Genomic DNA, 21,132 nt, shown 5'->3' on the forward strand with positions numbered 1-21,132 from the left:
AAATTTAGCACTAAGAGTTTAAATCCCAATTAACGTATTTTAACATTTCCTTCTTTTCATCTCTTACTTTCAGGAGATGAAAAAGATAACTTTTTGCTAAAATTATGTTTAAAGAGCAACAAAAATGGCTGATTTCCTTTATTGAACTTAGAAAATTTGACTGTAATTTGCTGACAACTTACAAACTTATAAATTATAGAACCTTATAGATTGTCAATTCTAATCGATAAAAATATTTTTTTTTTTTAGCGCTACTGAATCATTTTTCATTTTCTAGGGATTAATCGGTCTGATTTGAAATGTTTGAAAGGGAAACATATTTAAAATGTATTAATTCTTCCAATGGTCTTAAATAACTAACAAACTTTTTATGTCTATTTAACATCTTGTTTTGTTTCGATGTTTTCTTTTCCCCCTTAAACATCACTTCAAATTAAAAAAAAATATTTTGGCAATTCAAGTTTTAACAACGAAAATAGCAACGAAATAGTGAAATAAAAATTTAATTTAATTTAATACTCCCATTTTTCAATTTTCCTTTACCACATAGAACAGAAAATCTTTCTCAAGATTCTAATATTTATTTATCTGCACACTTATAATGTATGGATCCGTATCGAAAACGTATTTAAGGAAATAGTCAATAAATGCATTTCTTTAAATTTGTATACATTTTTTTTTTAATTTACATTTCATTTACAACATAAAGAATTAAAATCAACAGAATCAATAAAGTGCGCTAATTTTACAAACTTGCAGCCAAAAACTAATATTTAAGAAATGGTCCTTAAACCCAACCTATCAAAAAATCAAATTGATCAAACGCGAAAGAAATCCGTCACTCATTCCACCGACCCCTTGCACACCAAGAGGAAGAAATCTGTGCGCTCGGGAGGACATCCACCCAGAACTCGCCTCCCAGCGAAGCGAAAGGAAAACAAATAAAATCTAATTGCATAAATGGCGGCGCATTTTCCACGCGAAATTCGCACACTTACAGCATCAGCATCCACGCTCTAGCAGCATTCCGGCACCCTCACTTCCCGGCGGCCTTTCTTTTTTTTGCGATGTCCAGACCGACGGCCTTATTTCACTGTTTTTTTTCTTCGTATTTTTTTGAAGCTGTCAAACTATTCTTCTTTTTGTTAGATTCGAGACATTTGTATCACTATCACACTATCACTTGGAGCGAATTTCGCTCAACAGGAACTGAAATTATCCTCACTTTCTGAATTGATCGGATGTTCACAGACGGATTTGGGGCAAGTCCTCCGATATCTGCAAGTAGATAGAAAACAACAAATCGGCGTAAGTGATTGCAGCTGAGATTTCTCCAAAGTCTGGAGTGAAAAATTGATTGATTGAGTAGCGTCGAATGAAGAAAGAACTCACACACCGAGAAAAGCGTTCGCGTAGTGGAATCCTTCGCCTTGAGTGGAAGCTAGAGAGGTGATTTTTGCCCCCGTGAACCGACGTCCAAATCTCGTCCTGACTGACTGACGGTTGGCGAGAGAAGACAACACACTTTTAGCCCCCCAAAACGAAACCCCACCAACACACAAAATATGTATAAATATCCTTCGAGAGTCCTGGCCTGGCACTAAATTTACAAACACCAATACAGACTCAAACAAAAAAAAAACGAAGAAGCAAAGAACTGCCGGGAGAAAGTGAGATGTGACAGTGACGATGAGATGGGATCAAAGAGAAAACAGCATCCGACAGGACGTCAACATTGGGTTCGGTTTTTTTGTTGTGAGTGTGCGAGGGGGGAGGTTCTCAGCAGGACCAAAGTCACTCGCACGATGAGTTCCACGAAAGACAGACGCGCGCGTTCGTTTTGGTTTGCTTTTGGAGTGTAAATAACGGGGGAAATCGAGAAACACGTCCGTTCGCGACGGTGTCTGCGGTGAGACTGTTTGGTGGGACTGTTTGGTGAATGGAACAAGTGTGAATGGTGGGTGGTGGTGGGTACTGAGGGTGGAAATTACGGTATGATGGGAGAACGGGTTCTGGAGTACGATAGAGCGGACTATGGAAGAAGAGAGCAGCAGACATGTGCTTTGGGTGGAGAGAAGTGATGGCAAACTTTTCTGGATAAAATTTTAAAGATGAATGGTTTTAGGGATTTTTAGATTATAAAAGTCAACAGATTGTCATCAATTTACAGTTGGTTTTGAAATAACAGTATAATGCTTATAAAGATTCTTTTTCCTTTTCCTTTTATTTATATCTCAATTAATGTCAATTTAGATATCTTGTTTTTAGCGCCAAAGATCAGACATTTTCGTAGAAAAACATCTCTTAAAAAGTATTTTACATTTGGCTTCTGTATTTTTCAAAATTAAGGTTGAATTTGTTTATGAATTTCCCATTTTTGAGTAATTTATTAAAAGATTACTGAGACATTCGATAAACATATTTTCTGACAAAGGCTTTAAGGTTCAGAGAAACCAAAACGGAATTTGAAGTTTTCATACGACTGTTTCAAATGGCTAAACTTCGAAAAATACAGAAAATTTTAAGTTTATCTTCACAGCATAAATTGTCACACAAAAATTATTTTCAGAGATTTTGTTTATTACATTATTTTAAGAAATGCATATAATCGATTAAAAAAATAATAGTGAAAATGTATTTGATAGTGCATTATATAGAAAGAAAACGCAAAGCACTTTGAGCTAGTTTAATATCAAATATGCTATTTTTTAATATTTAATTGGCTAAACATTTTTGAAATACTCAATTTTTTTTTGTTAAAAACTGTGACAACAAAAACCAATTTTCCTTCACTTATTTTACTGATTGTACTTTTGGTAAATAATTTGTTAAGAATGTGTTTCGTTTTAGAGATATTTAAAAAATTCATATTTTTTAAACTCAGTAAAACAAGGATAGCTGAATTGTTAGTTAAGTCGATGAAAATTCACATGGTTTAAAAAATCATATATTTGATATTTTGTATCGTGAACTACTAATAACTTTGTCGGTAACTACACAATTCATATAAAATAACATGTTTTTGCGTTAATTTTAAGCAGATACGGAAGTACCATGAAATTTTCGTGAAATTCCAATTATAATTAAATTCATATCTTCAATACTTCAATCTTTCAAATATTTAAATTTTATAAAAAGGCTGGAAGAATCTCTATGAATTTCATAATTATCGTTAAAATTCACCGTTCCCTTAATAAAACAATAAACATTGCTGGGAAATGTTTCATTCTTGGGAATGGTTTATTTTAGGTTGTGGATCTTCCTGGAGATTCTGGCGGACCAAATGTTGGGACCTTCAACCGTTTCTGCTTCGATAGAACGACAAAAAAGACAAAAAAGACAAAAAAGACAAAAAAGACAAAAAAGACAAAAAAGACAAAAAAGACAAAAAAGACAAAAAAGACAAAAAAGACAAAAAAGACAAAAAAGACAAAAAAGACAAAAAAGACAAAAAAGACAAAAAGACAAAAAAGACAAAAAAGACAAAAAAGACAAAAAAGACAAAAAAGACAAAAAAGACAAAAAGACAAAAAAGACAAAAAAGACAAAAAAGACAAAAAAGACAAAAAAGACAAAAAAGACAAAAAAGACAAAAAAGACAAAAAGACAAAAAAGACAAAAAAGACAAAAAAGACAAAAAAGACAAAAAAGACAAAAAAGACAAAAAAGACAAAAAAGACAAAAAAGACAAAAAAGACAAAAAAGACAAAAAAAAACAAAAAAGACAAAAAAGACAAAAAAGACAAAAAAGACAAAAAAGACAAAAAAGACAAAAAAGACAAAAAAGACAAAAAAGACAAAAAAGACAAAAAAGACAAAAAAGACAAAAAAGACAAAAAAAAACACGCAAAAGAAAATCGTTCTCGAACTTTTCAAAAAAAAAACCTTGTTCATCTTTTGTTTCCAAACATTGTCCATCTACAAACAGTGACAGGTCATTTTCGGACGTGTGGCATTACACCTGCAAGAGTAGTAGAGAAATCGATGTTCCGCCGAATAATACCGGGGATGATCTTTTCTGTTTCTTTTTATCGATATTTCGTGCGCGAGAGAGGAGAGCCAAGTTCCCTTTAGATTTCTTCTCTTGATGAGCGTCAAAAGATTTTCTTTTCATGACGATTCTTCCATCGCTGATTGACAGAATTGATTTAAAAACCAAATATGTTTGTAATAAGGCCATAGCATTTTTTTTCAATTTTCAAAATAAAAAAGGAGAAGGAAAAAAATATTAAATAAAATTGAAGTTTTCATTTTTAAAAACACTTGTAAAACCGATAGTTTAAATCAGAATACATTGCAAAATGCTTATTTATGCATTTTAAATCAAATAAAGTCTTCTTAATAAAAAATACAGTTTAGGAGAAAAATATTTTTATGAATTCATTGCTATTTTGCAATTTCTTGATATTAGCATAATTGTTATGGTGTATAAAGCATTTTTTGATACTTTCAGTTTCTAAATGTCAACAATCAGGCTCAAAATTTTAAATTTACACTAGAGCCGAGACAAAAAAATTAAAGTTTGATTTGGACTTATTTTAAAATTGTTTAAAAACAATCAAAAAAAACTTGAAAATAATTTCCGATGTCTCGTCACTTTTTTCATCACATCAGGAGTCTTGATTCAGGAAAAAATCTTCCATAACCAATCCTGCAACACTGCTGTCAGCATTAAATTTTCCCACCCCCTCGACGCAGCCCACTACACACTCACAACAAATCACCAAAAGCGGCGGAGAGAACGTATATTTTTCCGACTCTCTTGCCCTCCCATCTTGCCGAATGGCGCCCACGAGAGAGTGTGAGTAAAAATGAGGGAGAAAGTAGTGAGTAACTCATTTTCCCGACTTTTCCCTCCCAACGCATTAGCATCAAGCATGCCATGACATTCGCGCACGCACACACTGTTGGTGGTGGTGTTTGCATAAATCAGTGCGCGCCCCTGTGCGAGAGAGGGAGCAGAGAGAAGAGAGTGCAGAAGTGGAGAATGAGTTACCGCGGCTTATTGTTTGAGTTTGAGTGAAGATTTAGGGAAAGGCGGAATCATATTTATGGATTTCCCATTAAGCGACGAGCGACGAAGGACGCTGATGTGAGTGCGATGTGATGCGAAATTTGGCTGTGTTTGGATTTTCTCGAGAATGTTTTCGGCTGGAAATTGCAATCTTGCTGTGGTAATTTATTTTATTAGGGAGTTCTAAACGATTCAAGCTAATTTATTGAAATTTTGTCATGAGCTTTTGAATATTTTCAAAAGCTCAATATTTTGTTCAAAATAAATGAAACAAAATCAAAAATGCTTCAAAACTGTCTCATTTAATATACAATTAATACCACCCGGCCCAAACTTGATCAATTTTAATTAGAAAACATTAATGCATATGCTTCCACCCTCATCCCTCTTTCTGCAAATCCACCCTACTTTCTCCCCCAGCCAAAGTACTCGCCCTTTCCTAATCGCAACATGAATTTTCACGCCTAACCACCGCAAGCCGGAGAAAGGTAAAGAGAACCGAAGAGGCGTCAAGACGGAACTTTCCAGGAGTTAATCTTTCATTCCACAACACTTATTTCGCTTATATTCTGGAGGGTTTGCTCTCGGCACCCTACTCTAGTCACAGGGAAATTTTACTCCAGCTAAGAATTTTTCCTCCTCGAGTAGCAGTTTGAGATGCAAAGAGGTGCAGGCAAGTACATACTACTATTTCTTAAATAAATTGGGATGTTTACTAAAATGTTAACTGATAATTTGGCTAAGTTTATTTGAAAAATATATTTTAAAATTTAATTATTCAATTCAAAGTAAAATCATAACTGGTAACTGTTGGCCGTGCAAATATTTTTCAAAGAATTAAACCAGACGCTGGCTGAAAAAATCTACAATAAGGGTTTTATTTAAATATAACTGGAATAAAGTGAAAATGATTTAAAATACATTTATTCTGAATTTGAAATATTTATTATGAATATATGCGAAGTTATGGAGAACAGTCTAGACTTGGTTTTCCGAAGGCTTTGGAAAAAATTCACTTCAGGTAATCGTATCAAAAAAAATCTTTGTCTTATGATTGTCGACTGACTGATGGCTCCTAAAGTACTCAAAAGTGATGCCCTTTAAAAATTGACTTCCCTTCAAAATTGGTCCCAAAAATCAGGGGTTGATTTCTTTTTCAGGTGCCATCAAAAGTTCAATGGAAATTGAAGTCTAATCAACTGTGAACAATTTCAAATGCCATTTTCTGTATTGAAAATCATATTTTTGCAATTCCGTCGTGAAACCACTTACTTTTCCTGTCATTCTTGAACGACGAAATAGCCTACTTTTCTGAACCAAAAATAACAGAATCGAATAGCAACACTTTTCAAAATAAATGCTGAAAAGTTCTACTTTTCAGCACTGAAATGAGTGCTGAAAAGTTGAACTTTTCAGCACTTGTTTCGAAAAGTAACACTTTTTAACATTTTTTTATTTAAACGATTTATTGACAAAATACATGAAAATTCGACTTAAAATTTCACTCAATGGGTGTTTTTCGAAATTGCAAAAAATGTTGTATGGAACTCGTTGCAAAACTTGATTTTTTCCGCACTCGTCGTATTTATCCAACTCGGTGAACCTCGTTGGATAAATGTACGACTCGTGCTGAAAAAATCCTCTTTTTGCAACTTGTTGCATAAACTACTATTAGCATGTTTGGGCTCGTTTAAAATTACTTCAACTTTTATGAAATTACAATGTACAGCACCGCAAACACTTTTTTTCAAAAAAAAAAAAAGCTTTCGTCAATACTTGGAAATTTTGGAAATTGCAAAGCATCTTTAAACACTTTTTTCATTTAAGTGTTGACACCGTGGCCTGAAATTTAAATTATTAAACTTTTTTTATAATTTTTTTTTGACTTTGATTAGATTCGAGGGACATAAACTTCAAAACATATTTGCATTGGCCAAATATTTTTTTAAAAGAAACTTACATTTTCTATAACATTTTCGAAGAATTCAAAAACTCAAGCTTTTTTTTTGTTTTTGTTTTTTTTTATTAAAGCCGTTGCAAATATTCTTCAATATTCCTTCAAAATCGGCCCAAAAATTCAGGGAAGCAAAGACATTTTTTTCGGAAAATTTCAAAATTTTATTTGAAGTAGAAGTCATTTCAACTGAAAATAATTTAAAATGCATTTTCCTGCATTATAAATCATATTTAGCATGATTGGGCTCGATTAAAAATATTTGGATTTTTTGTGAGATTACAATGTACAGGATCGCAAAAAGTTTTTTTTTTACGAAACAAAATTTTTAGTCAGACCTTAGATATTTTGAAAACTTATGATTACAAATCAACTGAACTGGTGTAAAAAATATTAATTTCCAACTGTTAAAACAAAAAATCCACATAAAAGTTTACATAATAAGGTTTCCAAATCCAAAATTAGAAACAAACTTATGATAGTTATCAGTTGATTGCGATTTATGTATCAAACTGATAAGAAGTTACTAAATTTTGGATTTTTGAGTTGATCTTTTATACTAGGAATGCCAAATTTAAAGCTCTAATGAGCTCTCAAGCAATTTCGAGTTTATTCAAAAAATTAAATTACGCTTTTTTTAATTTTAAGGACGTAAAAAATACATCTATCACCTGAAGTTTTTTGAATTTTTATTTTTTATTTTTTGAACATTTTTGTCATTTAAAAATAACAGAAAACAAATAAAAACAGTTTTCCAGCAGTTCTAATGATTTTATTGTTTTAGGTATTTGGAAAAGAAAAAATGGAACTTAGTTGAATGCACTTGTATTTTCATTGAAATATTTAATTTGTTTTTTATGTTTTGAAAATGGTGAGTGTAGCATTCCGAAATTTATTTGAAAAATAAAAAAAATCTGAGTAAATAAAGGCAAAAATTAATCATTGATATCCCATTGATTGACCTACAGCAATAGCAATGAAAGAAAATGGTTTGATTTGCAACTTCGATTAGGTTGACATTTAGTTAATTTTGAAGCATTAAGAACAAAAAACTCAATTTAAATGCAAAATTCTGCTGTAAATGTATTCAAATGCAACTGTTTCAAAATTGAAAAAGAGTGTTTTGGGCTAATAAAATCAAAATTTTATAAACTATTGGGTATCATTTGATTTTTTTTAGCACATTCTCTCTCAAAACTCATAATTAATGAAAATATATTCAAACACCCCTAAAAATCCACACTCTGTGTGGGGATGTCTTCTTCCACCAGAACCTCCAGAATCGTCAGAATACCAAGGGCATCGTTAGTTAGTTGGAAGAGGGGTGAAAAAAGAGGGTGCGAGTCAAGTCAAGTGCCGCGTGGGTGGTGGTGGTGGATGGGTGAATTTTTATTACCCTCTGCAGAACATAGCAGCAGCAGCAGCAGCCGGAGAAAGATGAAAGAATGCGGCGAAATGAGCGAAAAGAAGTGTGTGTGTGTGAGGGCCAAAAGCATCATACTTTTTCCCTTCTGCACACTTGTTATTATAATTTTTCTGCCCCGCCACCCTCACTCATGATCTCTTCTCCTCCCTCGGCTTGGCCCCATCTGACTTTTGGCTGATTTTATCCTTTTTTTTCCAGTCATCATCCCTTGCCTCGTCGTCGTCGTCACTGTGTCGTAGTGTGTCGTTATGATTGCATAAGTAAAGACGACCTCAGCTGGCATACATTTCGAAGCCAGCCCGTCCGCAGTCTGGTGAGGAAAACAGGCTGGAGAAGTGGATGCTGGGCTTGCTGGACCAGTTAGAACGAAATGAGTTTGGGAATAAAGAAGTCAAGGCGAGTGCTGATCTGGTTGTTTTGCTTTTTTTCTATTCTTAAAACAATTTAAGAAGTGCATCAATTTTCATTTTTAAATTAAAATTTGAAATTTTGAACATTTTTCTATTTTTTTTCACTTAAAACTAGAAAATCAAATGTAAGATTACAACTCAACTCAACTCAACTCAACTCAACTCAACTCAACTCAACTCAACTCAACTCAACTCAACTCAACTCAACTCAACTCAACTCAACTCAACTCAACTCAACTCAACTCAACTCAACTCAACTAAATTTTGTTATCACTTCTAAGTGACTCAATTATGTATTACGCCACGAAACAAAAATTCCAAACAGCCACACAGTTGAAAAGTGTCCACGGGAATCGTGGCGGAACTGCCAGGCCAGAGAGCTTCCCACTCCAGCTCAGCTTCATGATCGCAGTGGAGCGGGGAAGTGAGGGTGGGGCAAATGCTTATAAATACAGGCGTAATTTATTCATTCTCTGCGCCGCGCTTGAATACGATATGAATTGCTTAGGCATGTCCTCTCTGGCTCTTGCTCTCACCACTACTACACTTGTTTGGCCGCGACATTTGCCTTCGAGTGACAACATTCAAGTGTAAGAGTGAGCAAGAAAAGGAAAGAGGGAGGAGGGGGAGGAGCCTCTCGGTTTTTTGCCTCGTTCGACTGCCTACTTAATATTTAAGTGCATTTATTAATAAAGATATGATAAGAGGAAAGTTTAAGCCTGTCCCGGGGTCTCAGGAGTGAGTGGAGTGGATTATAAGATTGCATCGAAAACAGAGAGAGAAAAAAGGCGAAGGCAACTTCTTAATTTTTGTCGCATGGATTATGGCAGGTTTCTGCTGCTGATTTTCGCTTGCTTGCTTGCTTCTTATTCATTTGCGATTATGATGATAATGATGTCGATGGGGATCAGGATTAGCATTCGAATCGGAGTACTGCTACTGGTCACTGAATAGTTTGGGTCGTAGCTTGTCATTAGCCTTGATTCGGCGGTGTCACTTGAAGTGATTAAATCTGCGATACATTTAAGTTACATAACGTTTATGATTTGTGTTTTCATCAAACACATTACTAAAGTAAAAATATTTTAAATTGAATCACCTTATTTTTTGCCATCCTTGTCCCTTCCTTCCTCAGTGGAATTTAAAATCACTGGGAAAAATGAACTTCTTCAGTAAGCGTCCCAGACCCACTTTTATGTATACTCATCTACTCAGAATTAAACTTTAAGCAAATTTATGAGTAGGTGGATTTATGTACCCTTTTTTGACACTCGATTATCTCGGAACTCGTGGGATCAATTTAATCCAGATCAGTGACATTCTATCTGTCATAAGTTTTTTTTTAATAATTAGGCTTGCGTTTTTTTTTTCATTTTTTTTATTATTTTTTTGTTTTTAAGGTCCACTAATTCGGGTCCGATTTATTAAGATTGTTCAAGGACACGAAAAGTTACGTTGACAAATAATTTTGGGTGATGCAAAACAGGGGTTTGTCCCTCCACCCGATTCAATTTCTTTTCCAAAATTAAGGTTAAAATTAAAAAAATTTTAGGAAAAATATTTACAATTCAATGAAAAAAGGAAATTGAATAAACTAACACTAATTTGCAGAAAAAGGTATATCATCAGCAATTTTTTTTCTGCAAGCTTTAATTTATTCATTTGATATGATTCAAAAGCAAATCAAATTTTTTTGTTGTTTTTTTTTGTTTCATGTGTTTCCTGTCAAATTAAAAAAAATGTGAACCTAAGCAGAAAAAAACGATTCATTATACATTATGTATAGGATGAATCGGTTGTACGAATTGTTCAATAAATATTTTAATTTGAAAAATAATTTAAAATGAAGTTAAAAGCCACGGTTTTAAAAAAAAGTATTGTAAAATGCATTCTACAGTTCAGTTGTCTTACCGTGTAATTAAAAAAAAATGATTTGTCGATTTTTTATGCGAAAAAAAACCTTATTTTACTATTGAAATTTCACTGAAATTCTAGATATTTAAATACTAATGCAAATATTCCAAAATGGTTATCAATGCAGGAAAATGCATTTTAAATTCACAGGAAATCGGAAAAGCCGGGAATTTGCAAAAATCCACAAAAATCGGGAAAGGTCAAGAATTGGAAAAACAAATTCAAAAAGTCCGGAAAAATCGAGAATCCTTAGATTTTTTATAAATAAAAGTTTTCTAACTCTTGAAGAATATTAAAAATTTTGTACAGCTTTTAAATTAATTTCACTCCAGAGTACTTAACTTCAAATTTAATATCTTTTTAACTATTTTAATCAATTAGAAAATGAAAAGGGGTAATGATTTTGCAGATTTCGATTTAAAGTAGACTTAGTTAAACTTAGTTGTAATTTAAAGCTTTTGAAACCCCAATATGTAAATAGTGCTAAATTTCAACTATTATGACGGATTAAAATTAGTGTAGAGCTTTTATTTTGTTTTATTGTTTTATTTAAAAAAGCAGATAAAGATCAAGAAATTTTCAATGAAGCCACAAATATGTTTAAAACTTAAGTCTCTTCAGTTCATTTTCGAACTGTGGAAGGTTAAAATTTCAGTTGGTTGAATATCACTTCTTTGCTGAGTAATTTCAAATAACATAATGAGTAAAAATGTGAAATCGTATTGTTAATCAGAATTGCAAGAAATTTGCAACCTTTAAAAATGTCTATTTTTAAAGGTTCTGGAAAAGTCGGAAAAAAGTTGAGAATTCGCAAATGGGATTTGAGTACCGTAATCCGGGGTGACTTTGATAGGATTTCAATTGGTTTTTGGAATATTTTCGAACAGGTAAGGTTTTTCTCAAGATTATTATTTTTAAAACATGTACTGGGGTAGGCCACACAAAGTCCATGTACTATTTTGGAAAAAAAAAGTTTTTTCAATAGTGTTAAGAAAAATAGTTACGTTAAAAATTCTTAGTTTAAATTCCGGGGTGACTTTGATAGTCATAGTTTTTCTTGTTAAAATAATATTTAAGATGATCAAATTTTATTTGTACGTTAAATGTATCATCACTAAAGTAGCTGATAAAGTTTTTAAGAAAAAAATCAATGTTTATATTTAGTTAACTAAGTTTATAAGCTTTTTAACAAAATACATATAAATTTCAGGTAAAATTGTTAAAAAGTCGGAATTTTGCCTGAAATTTGTTAAAACTAGTTTTGTTTATAAAATTATCGATTTATATTGCATTTTATACTGAATTTGAAGCACGAATCACAAGTTTTCACATTTTACATGAAATTTGTTCAACTGAAATTGCTTATAAACTTGGAGATTTTTTAAATTTGTGTTTCAAACACACATATTTTTTATTGTTTGCAAACTTATTTAACCTTCTCCTAATGGAAAATTGCTCAAAGTATCCGAAAATGCATTCCGTTTTCCGATTCAAAATCATGTTCATTGAGAAAATCATGACCCTGAGAAGTTTAAAATAATGACTTTCATCAACATTTTCTTAACTATAGTTAGCTAATTTTTTAAACTTTTCAAAGTTATATGAAAAGTGCTTTTTGAGGTACTTTGAACACTTCTCTACCACGGTCAGTATGATTCTCAACAATTCCGTACGTATTTGAATTGTTCTCTTAATTTTGCGGAAAAATCGCAAACCTATCAAAGTCACCCCGGCTACCAAAGTCACCCCGTTTTACGGTAAATTGTTTTCAGTTGATTGCACGTAAATTTCTTTTGATTTTTTTTTATGTTTTTTGAGTCTGATTTTTTAAGAATATGCTGTTTGTGTTGGTGGGAGACAAAATTGTGAAACACATTTTACACCGGTTGTATTTTTAGAAACTTCGCAGTTTGAATCAAAGAGTGTACACAAATTTTACAAAGATTTTTGGTATTGATTGCTACCCGAAATTAAAAATACTTATGCTGTCTTTGCTCATTGGGTTGGAAACAAAATATTACACTTTTGACTTTACACAGCATTAATAATAAATGGAGTGATTTTGCCTCGAAACCCTCGATTTAATTCCTTCCAGCGTTTTACACTTAGCAAGAAAAAGGGTGGGTTTGCGTCCCACATCAAGATTCGACACCTCACCTTACCCTTACTTTGGCGGAAAACGTGTCGATGTCGCCTCATTTTTCCGCGCAACACTAATAAACCCCTTCTTCACCTTCCCTTCCCTATCTGCTGTCTTGCAAGTTGCTATCGCTGCCGCGTCTCAGAAAACCTTTGCCAAGAATGAATTGTTAAGCGAGCTGGAAATTGGAAATTAAATAATTTAACAGCTTCCAACACGTTCGAGGCGCCGCCGACCGCAGCCAGCCGGGTCGCGACATTTTCACACCCCGCTTTTTTGTACTTGCCGCGGATCTTCGGAGGTGAAAACTAGCCGGGAATTCCGGGACTTTGAAAGGGAGAAGTGGGGTAAAGTGGTTATCGTGAGAGATGATTCATTAGAAATTGTTATTTTAATTGTAAAATGTATGCATTACATAATCTTCAGATTTCTTAAAACTTGCAACAAATATTTTAAACAAAAATCAGTTTTAACCCCACGACTCCCAAATGTCACCCCAACTTGTGCCTATCTCCGCGCAGAAATCTCTTTCACCAACTGCTGACAGCAAGATGAAAGCAATTTTCCAACCAACCACACCAGTCGGAAAAAAAAACATCTCTTGAGAGGGGAACCAGGAAAAAAAGGATTTCACGTGACAGGGTTAAAATCTTAATCACGAACGTCGCAACTGGAAATGCTGAAGCGAAAGAAGAAGTACAAAAATGAAATCTCAACCTGATAAATCTTAATTAAGTGAATGGGCAAAGTCCGACAGGAATAACAAAAGTGAGGAGAGAACAAAAAATGTCGAAATGAACTTAATGAAGTCCTGAAATTTGAAACGCTGAAAAATGCAGACCCCGGACAATGTGGGAGGGGGGGACAAATAGAAGTGGAAGTTGTCCAGATAAAACTGTCTAGGTTGGAGCTTGTCTATTTCATTTGCGCGCAGGATTGCAACGAACGACCATGGTTGATTTAATCAGAGGAATTTACTTTTGTTGAGAAATTGAGTTCATGAAATTGAGTTTGTCTTCTTGTGATTTGAAAAGATGTTTTTTTTTTACAATTTTGTTCTTGAAAAATATTCGTCTTAAACTTAAATTCTTATTTTTCTTTTAATAAGGCTGTGCGTAAATATATTGCTTTATTCCTTCAATTCAAATACACAATAACAAAAGGACGAAAATCAACAGTAATTGAAGAGAATCAGAAAATATGCTTCTATCTTGCTTCTATCATAACGTTCAAACAAAATGAATTGAATATTGGCAAAATTTCGATAATTTCATGAATAACATTTTTCACATTAAATTTAACTTTTTCGAGGTAAGCTGAAATTCGGTTAAGAATCTTAACTCAAGCTCGTGAAATAAATCAACCGTGAATTAAGTTGTTTTCAACTCAAAAGCATTTTATTTAACAGAGTTTCGTCAATTTATTTAAAAAAAAATGATTGTACAGGTCTCAGCAGACCTCACAGTAAAAAAATGTGTTGGAAGCTTGAACAATTTTATGGTTTTTCTTTTTTAAAGTTCGAAGAAGATGTAAATTTACCAAAATCTATTTTTTTACTGACAAAACAAAATTGTTATCATTCCCCTATGCAACATTACCGTGATTTTTTTAACGGGCAGGTACACATGTCAATTTATGGAAAAAATAAGGATCAAGTAATTTTTTTATTTTAAAATAAACTTCTTGTAATTTTAAAAATTAATAACTGGCTCAACTGATTTAAACCATCTCGATCTAAAAATCTATTTTTGATTCAATATAAGATTTCCAAAATGCATTGAGAAAAGCTTTGGGTTTGGTCAAATTACTTGTTTTAATTGAACGTTTCGAAAAATTAAGTTTTTGAGAGGTCAATCTTTGTTACGTCTTTTAATATCACTCACTTCTTTTTAAGTAAAAACTTAAATGCAGTAATTTTTGTTGTGTGCCTTAAACATTTTGTAACAATTTAAAAAAGTAATGATTTCAACCTAACTTTTGAAATTTAAAAAAGTATAACAGTATCAAAAACTATACCGTTCAGCTACTACCGAAAAATTGCATCATTTCTATGAAATTATGGATTTTTTGTCTTGAAGTTTTATTTCTTTTTCCGATGTGTATACCCAAAATATAAAATGTGCAAAAAGTGTATAACTGCTTCAATTTGATTAAAACTACAAAAATAAAGGTTCTACAGTGATTCTTAAATAGTTTACATCAATTGTTCCCCAAACAATCAATTGTGATTGTTTGCAATGGCCTTATACAAGACAAGTGAAGATTTTTTTGTAAGACAAAGGTTTCAGAAAATGACTTGCTTAACATGAGAAAATAAAATTATGCGAATAAAAATTTAACAGAACAGGATTTAAACTTAATTTTTTTCAAGTGATAATATTCGGAATATTCTGTTTGTAATATTCTGTTTTTCAAAAGGACGAAAAAATTATTGGTAAAAGATTAAAATTTACATTTAAAATCTAACTTGTTTAATAGACTTTAAACTATTTTGAATAGATTGTTTAACTTTTTTGTATTTTTTAACCAAATATTGTATTTTTAATATTTTTACAAATTTTAAACTTGTGGACTAACACCGAAAAAGACGCAAAAATAAAGAGATTTTGTCGTGGATAGATACATTGAAATCAAAATAAAATAAGCATTTTTGTGATTCATCTGTTGAAAAAAGAAAATTTGGCTCTAAATATGAATTAAATTTTTATTAACCTATGTTATAATTTTGATTTAATTGATCAAAAATTTAGAACTAAAAAATGCAATCAAAAATTTCAAAACTCATTCTGTTTTAAAACGAATGACTCATACAAATGTTTTCAAAATCATTGCCATTTCAATATTCCAGGCCAACATCTCAAATAGCGCAGTGAAATGGCGTAAAACATAATGTGAAGCATTTTTTTAACTAAACAATGTGATAGATATTTTTTTTAAATGTTTTATTGATCAAAATTTGATTGAAAAGATTAAATTGAATGTAACATTTCCTTCCCGTTTTTGGAAACACGATGTTTGCGAAAAAGGCGACGTTTAATTTTATTTAAATATGTTTTAAGAAGTTCTAGACGAGAAATTAATAAACCATTTAGAGGAAAATTAAAGTCAGTGCTCTTCATCTGACGAAACTAAAAGTCGTGTTGCCAAAAATGAGACGGCACTGTACTCTACAATGAGCATCTTTACTGATTTGTTGAAATAATTCGTTATAATTTTTATTTATTGTGAAAGGTTTTTGTTTTGCCTTTTCCATTGAAATTTTGAAAATAAAAAAATATCAACCAAATATCTTCGGGCACAGACAAACAGGCGTAAATCTCTTTCAAACTCCACGATTAAAACAAACAACGGTCTATTAAAAAAATGAGGAACTCACCACAGCAATTTTGAATTCACCACGACTCATTATCATACGTTTGACAGTTGCGCACTTCATAATGGACGGATTTTTGATAAAAATGTTCAATGAATTACGTGTGTGTGTATGTGGTTGGAGATTTCATTTAAAGGCAAACATCACATAGTTCTCTCATTGATATCATAAATAATATTAATATATTAATATTTATTATAATTAATAACTTATAATTTTTAGCCAAAAATTACAAAATAAAAAGGAGTTTTTTCGATGTTTTGGATATGGACCACAATATAGGAGAACCGTCAAACTTTACAATGTCTAGAATCTTTAGCGCAGCAGGCAAAGTTCCAATCGTTCCGCAGTTGTGTGTGGCCACTTGAGGTCTCAAGTTAAAACAACACACAGCCACTTCACCGAAACGACCTCGTTCAATCCCAAAAGGCTTGCCCGAACGACCATTTGCATAACTGCTGAACTGCGTAGGGTAGAGTAGTCATCAATGAGACACGGGGAACAATGATAAAATAGCTCTCACAAGTCGTAGTTTCAACCAATCAGGCTCATATTTGGGGGAAAGGTGTGTCTACTAGATACACGTCTGCCATAATAGTGGCTTTGGTTATGGACGCTCCCTTGCAAAGTTATTCATACATGTTTGATTCTGGGGTGTAAAAGTAAATTATGACCAAAAATTACATTTTCACTCATAGACTGCCATTAACACAAAAACTAATATTTCTCCAAATTTCTTTCGTCATTTCACAGGGCATTAGTTGGGCTACAATGTCCTTTCATTAGGTTTGGCCAAAATTTAAAATATACCCAGAATCCAGGGCTGTCTCATTGTTCCCCACTCCTTTCAGCCCAAGGGTAACAATGAGACACTTTGATTTTTCTTCATTAAACTTTTCAAAATCTATGGAAATCTTTCAAAACATGAATTGGAAGTGAATTTTGGCATATTTAGTGAGTTTGAATTTCATTTAACCAAAAATATAAAGTTATTTGGTAAAATATATGGATTTTACAAAAGTTAAATACTTTTTAGTATAACTGTTGTTATTTGAAGTTTCATGTTGACAAAATTGCTTGAAAATGTTCAAAGCAAGTCATCTGCAATGGAACAATACAAAACATGATATTTTACTAGAAAACTATTGATTTTCATAGAGTGTCTCATTGTTCCCCAGCTGTCTCATTGTACCTGCCAAGTGCGTCTACAATGAGACAGTTGAATAACTCTGGCTGTAGAGGTCGGATCGATCTCATATTTTGGTCAGTGTTAGAACACATTAAAAGAAAGAAAATGTAACAAAAAGCTCTTTAAAACATGCTAATGAAAAAAATACAAAAATCGTTGAAGTTTAAAAACCAAAAGTGTCTCATTGATGACTACCCTACCCTACATGCTTTGCCAAGTCATCTCGTTCAAGTGGACATTACATTGAACACCTCTTACTTGTTTAAACTATATATTTTGTTGGAAAATAATTACCATAAAAAATAATTGAAATCAAAAAGAAAAAAAAAATCTAAAAATAAAATTATGGCGCCGTTTCCACAGATGGTTCAAATATTGAGAGTTTAAATCCCAGCCAAAAGTCAGGCATACAAAAAAAATCAAAGTCTTCTCTGCCTTAAATTTCCAAACAAATAAAAATAAACATCGAATCGCGCGCGCTCCAAGTTTATCATCATTCACTTCACGTTCCTGATTCGGAGAAGAAAAAAAACAACAGAATAAAATAAATAGAATCAATCCACGTATAAATCGACCACAACCCGCCGGGAAAATAAAAACGCCCGAATCTAATTCGATATTTTTCTTCGCGGTCATCGTCTATTCTTTTGCTCTTTGTTATTTTCATTCCAAACAACGAGACGCCGATCTTCAATCAATTCGGTTCGCGCGACCGAAAACCATCGAAAGACTGACTTTTTTTGTCGCAGTGTTCGCACTCTTATCGCTCGTTTCGTGAACTTGTTCGTGACCTTCTGACGAGGCAAAATTTAAAATCGTGATTAATCGTGGTGACGGAGTTTCGCACGTGCCGGTCCGGTCGCAGTAGGCTGCTTCGTCTGATTAGCAATTACATCATCAGGTTCTTAAGCGTCTCGTTATTGAAATTGAAAACAGATGTTTTCAAAATTGATTTAAAATGTTTGTAAAAAATATTCCACCCTCAAGTGGCCTTCTGTACCGGAATTCGATTAACCGTTTGTTTACCTTTTTTCCTGCGCACGATTTACGTCTAAATTTAGCCGGTGTTTCGGGACTGCTCGCTTTCTCGCTTTCTCCACCGTATACAACTCCCACTCCGCCTTGCCCAATACAAAAATAAACGACCGCGCACAATGCGCCTCCGGACGTTACCTGCCCCGTCAATAACTCAATCGTTCTGCAATAATTCTCCGGTCCCCCGCATCCGGTACACAAACAATGCATAAATCACGCACTCTTCCAAAAACATCCGAGCAGGCCGCGGGACCGCGACCGCGACGCACAAAACAATGCACCAACACAAACGCGTGCGCGACCCGACCGCAGCCGACTACGACCCGAGAGCGGCCTACTGCGTGTGTGAGTGTTTATCGCGTTTGTTTACCGGCGCGCGTCTTCAAATTTTTGACGGACAAACGTCACCCGGTGTACGGCAGCCCAGAGCGAAACCGCGACTGGCCGCCGCGGCTCGGGAAGTGCCAGACGGGAACCGCTACCGTCGCGCTTTTTCCGAGGGTGTGTTGGTGAGTGCGCAGACAACACAAACACACGCTGGCCACGCGAGCTGTCAGTCAAGTGCAGCGTTCAGAAACACTTGACGCATGGTCGGGTGGGAACGGTGCAGTATGGACGCGGGAGGGAAACAGGTGAGTATTTTTTTTGGGATTTGGGATTTTCTGGAAAGGAGATCAATTTGAAGCGATAGTTTTAAATTATTACTGTTTACAACAACAATACAAAAATATTCAATTTGTAACATTTTATCAGTTCCAGATGTGGCACACCTTCGCTAGAATTCACCTTGCTTGATGAATTCATTTGGCTGCGAGAAGAGCGCGAAAGCAGGACGACAAGATTCACTTCCCCTTCAATGCCGGTGGCGGCACCAAACGGCGAACACGAAAAGCAGAATGTGACAAATTTGTTTGGTTTGTTTTGATCTGGTCAAAAAGGCGTGAGTTTTGATTCATTTGGCGTTGTTTTTCTTTTCAGATCCAGTCACAGGATTCACAGCTGCTCCAAATTAGAGGTTCTGAAACAAACTGTTGATTCTAGTTGTAACAAACTGATGGTTCCAGCTGTTTCAAGTGAGAGGTTCTGAAACAAACTGATGATTCCAGCTGTCTCAAGTGAGAGGTTCTGAAACAAACTGATGATTCCAGCTGTCTCAAGTGAGAGGTTCTGAATCAAACTGATGATTCCAGCTGTCACATAGCCGCAAGTTAAAGGTTCTGTAACAAACTGATGATTCCAGCTGTCTCAAGTGAGAGGTTCTGAAACAAACTGATGATTCCAGCTGTCCCAAGTCAGAGGTTTTGAAACAAACAGATAATTCCGTCTGTCTTAAGTCAATGGTCCTGAATCAAACTGATGATTCCAGCTGTCTCAAGTGAGAGGTTCTGAATCAAACTGATGATTCCAGCTGTCACATAGCCGCAAGTTAAAGGTTCTGTAACAAACTGATGATTCCAGCTGTTTTAAGTGAGAAGTTCTGAAACAAATTGAAGATTCCAGCTGCCCAAAGTTAGAGGTTGTGAAACAAACTGATAATTCCAACTGTTCCAAGTTAGAGGTTTTGAAACAAACTGTTGATTCCACCGGAACTCAGTAAGTTTAGTGGGAACTCATTGATGTGATATTTCAAAACAGAACCGAAACACAACAATTAACAACTCAATGATTTTATTATAGTAAGACTACTGTTTTTTTTTATCATCGCGTCTTTGTTTTTAAAATATGTTTTTGTTTGTTTTTGCTGTTTTTTTTCCTTTGCTACACATTACATTACGATATATAAATAAATAACATCACAACGCTTGCAGTTCATTTTGCTCTAGCTTTCTTTTTTCGACTGTCGTTTAACCACGATCTTTCTTCTGAGCCTTTTGCTCTACTGCCCATAATTGAAAATACGGCTATTATGCCAAATCAAGTATTCCGAGAAAAACGCGTTTTAGTGTTTGTCACAAAATCTCCGTCAAGGCAATTTCCCATAAGAGTGGCATATTAGCCGTTTGGTTTTTCGCATCGGCAGCCAAGTCTATACACTATTTCAGTGAAATTCAAGTTCCAGGAGATGCGTTGGAACATCCTATACCACCTGGTGCTAATATCTCGTTTTTGCCAAAAGTGGATATTAGCCGTTTTTTCAATGGTGGGCAGTCTAGTATGTATTATTTAGCAGATTCAATCCAACGAGCTGAGCACACTAAAATCTTACCTCTCTCTCTTTTTTTATATTTTTGCTTGCTTTCCTTAATTTTCACTAAGTCGATACTGTTTTGTTACCACGCCTTCTGTTTCTACACAGCTTGCCCTTCTGTTAATGTTGTGTTTTGTTATTTTTGTTACAAGTTTGTTTTGTTGTTGCTTTCGCTACATGCATTACAGTATTCTACTTGATAATGATCACATGTTCTGCCCTAGTTTTTTTTTCTTGATAGAGTTATAGAGGAGGGAAGTGGAGGAGGAGTAGGAGCAGGAGGAGGATAGCTTAATTTGGCCGCAGTTGCTCTTGGTGCACGTGCTCACTGGATGCGGAAGTGGATGGCTCTGTCGAGGAGGAGGATGGCGGCACGACTTCGTCCATGCAGCTCTTGTTTCGATGCCGGATGGCGTCCCCTTGGCTGTAGCCGGCCACCGGCGAGGACTGGTTCAGTTCGGATTTGTTCTTTTCGAGATATCTGGAAGA

General features: G+C 34.1%; 1 protein-coding gene across 1 annotated transcript in view; it reads right to left on the reverse strand.

The window, feature by feature from the left end:
• Positions 1-20,106: 20,106 nt before the first annotated feature.
• Positions 20,107-21,132, reverse strand: part of LOC120425971 (E3 ubiquitin-protein ligase AMFR-like) — a 75,394-nt gene continuing 74,368 nt past the window's right edge. Inside the window, exon 10 of the mRNA XM_039590625.2 lies at positions 20,107-21,124. Coding sequence (XP_039446559.1) covers positions 20,935-21,124 — 190 coding nt within the window. The 3' untranslated portion in view covers positions 20,107-20,934. The remainder of the gene's footprint in view (positions 21,125-21,132) is intronic.

Source organism: Culex pipiens, chromosome 3, assembly GCF_016801865.2.
Source record: "Culex pipiens pallens isolate TS chromosome 3, TS_CPP_V2, whole genome shotgun sequence".
Taxonomy (NCBI): domain Eukaryota; kingdom Metazoa; phylum Arthropoda; class Insecta; order Diptera; family Culicidae; genus Culex; species Culex pipiens.